This window comes from Sinocyclocheilus rhinocerous, unplaced genomic scaffold, assembly GCF_001515625.1.
Source record: "Sinocyclocheilus rhinocerous isolate Xijiao unplaced genomic scaffold, SAMN03320098_v1.1 scaffold299, whole genome shotgun sequence".
Classification (NCBI taxonomy): Eukaryota; Metazoa; Chordata; class Actinopteri; order Cypriniformes; family Cyprinidae; genus Sinocyclocheilus; species Sinocyclocheilus rhinocerous.
In genome coordinates, this window is record NW_015652998.1 from 633,117 (window position 1) to 641,120 (window position 8,004).

The 8,004-nt window shown below is 37.4% G+C and overlaps 1 protein-coding gene across 3 annotated transcripts in view; it reads right to left on the reverse strand.

The window, feature by feature from the left end:
• LOC107715325 (protein turtle homolog B-like) overlaps positions 1 to 8,004 on the reverse strand; it is a 127,099-nt gene that overhangs the window by 22,983 nt on the left and 96,112 nt on the right. For 2 of the 3 annotated variants that reach the window (XR_001637087.1, XR_001637086.1), the window contains exons 14-17: positions 6,627 to 6,853; positions 6,058 to 6,142; positions 4,713 to 4,874; positions 4,336 to 4,381 (exon numbers count right to left, since the gene is read on the reverse strand). Coding sequence is in view for 1 of the 3 variants with exons in the window: in XM_016521413.1 (XP_016376899.1) it covers positions 1,853 to 1,873; positions 4,336 to 4,381; positions 4,713 to 4,874; positions 6,058 to 6,142; positions 6,627 to 6,853 (541 nt within the window). In the remaining 2 variants the exon portion in view is untranslated. Of the gene's footprint in view, positions 1 to 1,852; positions 1,874 to 4,335; positions 4,382 to 4,712; positions 4,875 to 6,057; positions 6,143 to 6,626; positions 6,854 to 8,004 lie in introns of all 3 variants that reach the window. The other variant, XM_016521413.1, reaches the window with a different exon arrangement.

Here is an 8,004-nt window from a genome sequence, read left to right on the forward strand (position 1 = left end):
TATATATATATATATATACACACGTTTAATGTTTTTAGTACAAATTATTATCTGCACAAGGTTTTGTGTTAAAAGTTTAAAATAAAAAAGCCCTCTTTAGGTTTAATGACAACAGCACTTGAGCTGCATGAACAAGTTTTACACAAACTTGTAGAGTTTGTTTTCCAGCATGATAATGCTCCAAAGACCATCTTGTGCTTCAGTGGAAGCACTACTGGCTGAAATTTGCTTATTTTTAAACAGTGACATTGAAATAGTACAGAATGTCAAGCATTTCTCACTCATTTGACATTAAAGGGTTAGTTCACCCAAAAATGAAAATTAGCCCACAAATTACTCACCCTCAAGTCATCCTAGGTGTATATGACTTTCTTCTTTCAGACGAATCCAGTCGGAGTTATATTAAAAATTGTTTTTGATCTTTCAAGCTGTTTAATGCTACTCAGCTGGTGTTGCATGCATCAGTCCAAAACTTGCACCAACAGTCCTACACAGAAGCAGTTCCGGGCTGATGAGGTATGAGGTCAGCACTGCGCATGCGCCGGTGAGTCTCGTTAAAACCAACGTTCGTTAACAGGAGCGAAGGAAGCAAAGTTTCCTTACTTTAGCAAAGGAAAACCAGTCTCCTCTTGGCTTATATCGAAATCCTCCGACATTCTTCTTTACAAATCCTCATTTTGTACTTCTAATAAGTGACCGGTGTTTTGTTTTGATCTCTCCCCTGCGCTTCCGCGTTCGTCACTTCTGAGCGGCGCATGCGCAGCGCTGAACTCATACGTCATCCGCCCGGAGCTGCTTCCGTGTAGGACTGTTGGCGCAAGCTACATTAAAGTGATTATTACGTTTTGAATATGGATATTTTTCTTACAAAAACACATCGATTCGCTACAGGAGGCCTTTGTTCACCCCCCGGAGCCGTGTGAGACACTTTTTTTTTAATGGATGGGTGCTTTTTATTTACTTCTTTTGGACTGATGCATGCAACACGCGCTGAGTGGCATTAAACAGCTTGAAAGATCAAAGACAATTTTTTATATAACTCCGACTGGATTCGTCTGAAAGAAGAAAGTCATATACACCTAGGATGACTTGAGGGTGAGTAATTTGTGGGCTAATTTTCATTTTTGGGTGAACTAACCCTTTAACATTTCTTAATTTTATATTTTCAAAATCCCCCAAAATTGTACAATTCTTTTTAAAATGACTCTTTCTTTCTTGACACTGAATACCAGATTTTCAATGTGACATCAAACTTTTGCCTCCACTGTATGATTTTGCAAAGCACAAGCCTATGTAAAAAGAAGTACAATAACTCAAAGTATATTTTGTGAAAAATGAATACTTGATGCCATGACAATACTGCAGATAAAAGCAGTTACGTAACTAGCTAAAACACTATTTAAGAATAAATTCAATACTAAAGCACTGCCACAAAGAGATACCATACCCCAGCATATCATGAAATAAAGTGAACTACAATAGCTGCATGTTTTTGAATGTCACGACTATGCAGGGTATGACTGGCATCCTACCAGATTTAGCCGACTTAGCTTTAGATTACTGAAAGATGCACATAGGAGGGTCAAGTACTATAAATGCAATATATGAGACATCACTAGTCTAAATGTATTATTAAGGAGGAGCACTGTTAAATGCTCTCTAGTCAGTTAAATCTCATCGTTTGGTTTTCTGAAGCATTAGAGTGCATCAGACGATGTATCAAGTAAAACAGCTTCTTGCTTGATTAAAGCAGTATTCAATACTGTGATAGGATAATACTTTAAATATTAGATTATGAAGAAATAATATGAATAAATACTACTGAATGTATAAATAAGAAAATCCTAATCACCGATGTCCACTGTTATTAGCACTGGGAAGAAAGACAAACAACAGAGTTAGTGTAAAATGTAAGTTAAGATAAGACAAGTTTGTTGCAGCGGTATCCCGGAGAAATACCGGAGTAAAATACCGGAGAGAAGAAACTTCCTGTTCTTCAGATGTGTGTTAGTATACCATGGTAAATGCAAACTAAAAATATGAAAGCATTGTAACCGGCATTCTTGGAAGCAGAGACAACACAGCATGCACATTTACCATGGTAGAGAATCCACAGATATTGTTGTTATCACCCAATGTTATTAGAGTTCACCCAAAAAAGTGGTCTCATCTGGGTTTCATACTACATTAACTCTGGATTATCATCTTTTTAAAACACAGTTTTGACACTGGGTTAAGCTACATGTTGTATTAGTAATTTTGAAAGGCGTTTAGCACTGCTTTTAATGGGGGGTTCATAAGCAGTGAAAAATTCCTCCCCCACCATTTAAATATGCACATACAGTATCTATCTGTTTTGAGACACACAAGAAACAATTTTGGGTGAACTACACTATCCCTTGAAGTCTTTTTGGTCAGAGAGGACTCCACTTATTGCACAATCCGTGATTACAATTCATCTTCACACAATAAATTGATAGTCTGTGTGTTTGGATTATAGCAAAAAAAAAAAATAAAATAAATAAATATATATATATATATATATATATATATATATATACACACACTTTTAACACAACTATACACTTCAAATCACATGTTGCACAGATGTTGCATATCATTTACAATGCTTGTACTGTACGAGCCTGTTTTACACACTCTTTTTTTAGTGTCTGATTGTTCCCATGTGAACTCAAAAGCAGCAGGGTCACTCTGAATCGGTGTCTGTGTGCAGAAACCAATCACTATGAGGATGAACCTGAACCCAAACCTACAGTACTTTCTTTACCAGGGTAGTAAGTGTCATCAAAACCATGAACATTCATAGACAGGAGGTCAATACCACAGTCAATTTATCAAGCAGGAATACATGAACAGCGTTTTTTCCTATAATAACAGAGTATTATATAAAGCTCACTGCAAAACACTCATATCTCAAATTGCTCATTAACAGCCATAAAACACAAAATCAGTTACAGAAAAATAGAAATAAACTTCAAATGCTATTAATGAATGCTGTAAGGCACCACTGAAAATGCAGTGAAGCTTTAGCAGTAAATAAAAAATGTATTTAAAAATTAGACTAATTTGGTAATCATTATGTAAAGTTAGCTACAGGACCCCTGCCCCACCAAAGAAATACTTGACCATACATCCCCCTTGAATTTTTTTTTTTACAATTAGACCACTGGGTAAACATACAGTATAAGATAGTTTGTGCAAAAATTCTGCTTGGGGATATGCCCGCAAAGGTACACGTTTGCACCTTATTTAGACCTATCTTACGTTACTAATATGCTATTGCATACTACTTTTTTTTTCTGACTGTTCTGCAAACAGAAAATGTCTTTAAATTGAGCATTTGAAGTCTTTAAACTGCCAAAGGTGAAGCTTATATTATTAGATTTAGTTGGTTAATTAAAAAAATATACCTCTTTAAATATCACGAGACCCAAAATTAGTGATTGAGATTATTAGTGAATAAGATTTGAATAAGCCAATACAGTAATAAATCTGCTGTAAAGCAGTGATTCTCAACCAGGTGGCTGGGGCCAACCAGGAGGCCTCAGCAAACGTCCACAGGTGACTCAAGATGACTTACAATGGTTTAAAAAAGCATTATATGAAGCACTATAATAATTTAATTTACCCCCTCAATGTTTGTTTCCTTTGAAGAACCATGATTCACACAATCTTGGAAAACCTGGATATATGAGAAAGCCTAATTTTAAAGGTGTGATTTCCAGACCTGGAAAAGTCATGTAAATTAATAAGATTTTAAAACACCATGGGCATTTTGTGTATTGAATATACATTTGACAAGTTATGCCAAGCTCTAAAATATTTGACTGGGTAAATTCGTTATTTACCCTGAGGAACATTCAGGCCCTAAAACCGAAATCCTGAAATGTGATTATTTTCATTATAATTATTTGAGTTACAGAAATTGAAACTTTGAAAATAAAACTAGGACTAGGGGGGGCTTTAAATATTGCTGTGGGCAATAGGGGACCTTGGAGTCTAAAAGGTTGAGAACCATTGATCTGTGCAAATTAAAGCAAACAAGAGAGAACTATTTAGAATGCCATACTAATGGAAAAATTAAGAAACTCCTCTTTGATTAAAATAACCTAGACCGTCCAGTCCATGAACACACTACATCCATGAATCACCGGCCTATCACTGAGGAGTAATTAATGGGTCTTCTAATAGGATCTTTAAACGAGAGGGCGTGCTTGTCGGATGCCTTGATTTATGAAGCACACTCCACTCTCTGTCTGAATAAACCGAGGTACAAGGGGAGAAGGGAGAAAGTTCTTAAAAGACATTACTTACGGAGTCTCCATGCTCTTTCTGCAGTGTGTTATAGACAGAGGGGGATCTGTTGAAGAGAACACCAGATTAGAGATTTCAGACACGCATAAAAAGACTAATTTCCTGATGAAAAGCATGCTGAAAGATTGACAGAATTTCCGCTGCATCGTCAGTTTTGTGATTGTGGCAACTGCCTGTTATTTAAACCTCGATTATGGGAATGTCTTGAAAGTTAAACAATGGAAAGTTTCTCAGTGTTTTCCAGAACTACTTGGATAAATAAAAATTAAAAAAAACTACCAGTCTGTTTGAATTGCAAGTCCATCAGTAGGGTAAGATGTGAAGGGCAAGGAGTTGGATAAGAAAGAGGACATTCTGGCCGCGAGGGCACCACTGACCTCGTCTCTGCTTGAGCTTACGCCGTCTCTGTTTGTTGACGAAGCAGGCTGCTAGCGTGCTGAAGAGGATGGCTGCTGCCAGGAAACAGATGGTGGCCACAATGCCTGCCACCACCGGCCGCGCCAGCCCCTCGTCTGGCACCTCAGGCAGCGGAAAGTAGTCTGAAAGATACAAACAAGCTCGCCTTCAGCACACACACACACCAGCTCTTTCATTGTTAGTGTGGGCTGTTTCAACAATAAACCATACAGCTCATTCCAAATGATTTCGTTTATAGGAGCAAAGATTTGAAAGACTGAAACAGAATGAAATAGTCGCCTATCTCGATTCATAAAAACATTCAAAATCACTGTGCGAAGCTTTGAGAAATGAAAACAAAGACTGAATGGCAGCCTCGTGTTTATTTTGACTTCAAGTAGTGACTGAATTCTGACTGCAGTGCACTATCTACTATTTAGTAAATTCAATAACTGGAAAGTGGTAACAGAACAAGGACTGTCAATAAAACAGAAACGATTATAATATAAATCTTAATCACAATAAAATAAAAAAACTAAAACTACTGTTATTTCAAATAAGTGTTGTTCTTTAGAACTTTCTATTCATTTGAGAATCCTGAAAAAAGTATCACAGTTTCCACAAAATTATTAGGCACAACATCAATGTTTTCAGCATTGATAATAATAAGAAATGTTTCTTGAGCAGCAAATCAGCATATTAGAACGATTTCTGAAGGATCGTGTGATGCTGAAAACTGGAGTAATGACTGCTAAAAATTCAGCTTTATCATCACAGAACAAAATACACTTTAAAATATAAGTTATTTTAAATTGTAATAATAATTCATAATATTGCTGTTTTACTGAATTGGTGATCAAATAAATGCAGTCTTGGTGAGCGTAAGTGACTTCTAAAAAAAGACTTTAGAAAGCTAAGCCCCGTTTGCTTTCTTTGGATAATATTTATTCGTAGATTTGGATTTTCAGCAAACTGTGGTTTGAGAGATTAAAACATTTTTACAGAAACATTACAGTTACTGAAGTAAAAAAAATTAAAAAATAAAATAAAATAAAGAGCACAATACATCCAATATTTATAAATATGAACTTGTTTTAATTACCAAAAAAGATCAATTCAAACAAACTGTGTGTAATTCATATTAAATCCAGCAGATAGCAGCAGAGTCTCATCAGACCATCACTATTTCAGAATCAACTCCTTCCGTTAATGTTTGTGTGGGCCTAGACAAAAATGTCACACAGTATAACATGATATTATGTGGAGTAAATTTCACAGTACATTTTCAAAACCCATATGGACTATAAAAATCCTCAGAGCACTGACCTGTGCTAGAGACTCCCACTACATTACTGGGCTCACTGACTACGTCCTCCATAACCGCCATCACTCTGAACTCATACCAGGCCTCCTGCAAAACAATGCAGAGACATGTACAGCATGTTTCCTTTAAATAGATGACTAGAAAACTCAATCCACTGAAAGTTTAGGTGCAATAGATTAGAAAGCTGTAATGAGTGTGAAATAATTCAAATAAATTTGCATCTAAATGTGACAAGATGTGAAAAATACATTTAAAAACAAATTAAAACTAAAAAGCAAAAACAAACAAACAAACATTAGAAACAAAGAGATATCTTCTTAACCTTTCATTACAGTGAAAAACCTTGAGGGAGATTTTCCCACCTTTTTGCTTTTTTTGACCAAAATAATGTACACTTTATAAACACGACTGTGACTAAGTGATGCCTAAACCTTTATTGTTGGGTGAATTATTCTTTTAGCGAAACAGCAATATAAATAATTTATAGTTTACGCTCAAACACTTTTTTCACCGGCAGGAATGCCAATACAAGTCTTACGTCAGTCTTTTGAAATAGTCATCACAGACATACCTGAACCAGGTCTCTAGCTAATAGCTCGGTCTCTGCAGCAGGGATTGCATCATCAAGAACATCCCACCTCTCCCCGAGGCGGAACTCCATGATGTAGTGATCAATTGGTGACGTGTGATTGGCTGGAGGGATCCATGTGAGTAGGACTCCCTGCTGTGTCCGGTTGGCTGTGAGGCACCGTGGTGGGGTAAGCAGCACCAGTGGTTCTGGGGTACTTATAGGAAATACTAGAGGGAACAAAGTAAACCACTGGTTCATTTTAACATGCTGAAAAATCATTTCTTCTTATTAGTGTTGAGAAGTGTTGTGCTACTTAACGTTTTGTGGAAACAATATATATATATATATATTTTTTTTTAGACAAAAAGAAAGTTCAAAACAGTAGCGTTTATTTTAAATATATACAGTGATTCACTTTTTCCACATTTTGTTATGTTACAGCCTTATTAATCCAAAATGGATTAAATTCATTTTTTTCCTCAAAATTCCACAACAATACCACATAATGACAATGTGAAAGAAGCTTTTCAAATCTTTACAAATTTATAAAAAAACACCTCACATGTACATAAGTATTCACAGCCTTTGCTCTATACTTTATTGAAGCACCTTTGGCACCAATTACAGCCTCAAGTCTTTTTAAATATGATGCTACAAGCTTGGCACACCTATTTTTGGGCAGTTTCTCCCATTCTTCTTTGCAGGACCTCTCAAACTCCGTCAGGTTGGATGGGGAGCGTCGGTGCACAGCCATTTTCAGATCTCTCCAGAGATGCTCAATCTGGTTCAATTCTGGGCTCTGGCTGGGCCACTCAAGTACATTTACAGAGTTGTCCCGTAGCCACTCCTTTGTTATCTTGGCTGTGTGCTTGGGGTCGTTGTCCTGTTGGAAGATGAACCTTCGCCCCAGTCTGAGGTCCGGAGCGCTCTAGAGCAGGTTTTCATCAAGGATGTCTCTGTACATTGCTGCATTCATCTTTCCCTCGATCCTGACTAGTCTCCCAGTTCCTGCCGCTGAAAAACATCCCCACAGCATGATGCTGCCACCACCAAGCTTCACTGTAGGAATGGTATAGGCCAGGTGATGAGCGGTGTCTGGTTTCCTCCAGACATGACGCTTGCCATTCAGGCCAAAGAGTTCAATCTTTGTTTCATCAGACCAGAGAATTATGTTTCTCATGGTCTGAGAGTCCTGCAGGCGGACTGTCATGTGCCTTTTACTGAGGAGTGGCTTCCGTCTGGCCACTCTACCATACAGGCCTGATTGGTGGAGTGCTGCAGAGATGGTTGTTCTTCTGGAAGGTTCTCCTCTCTCCACAGAGAAACGCTGGAGCTCTGTCAGAGTGACCATCGGGTTCTTGGTCACCTCCCTGACTAA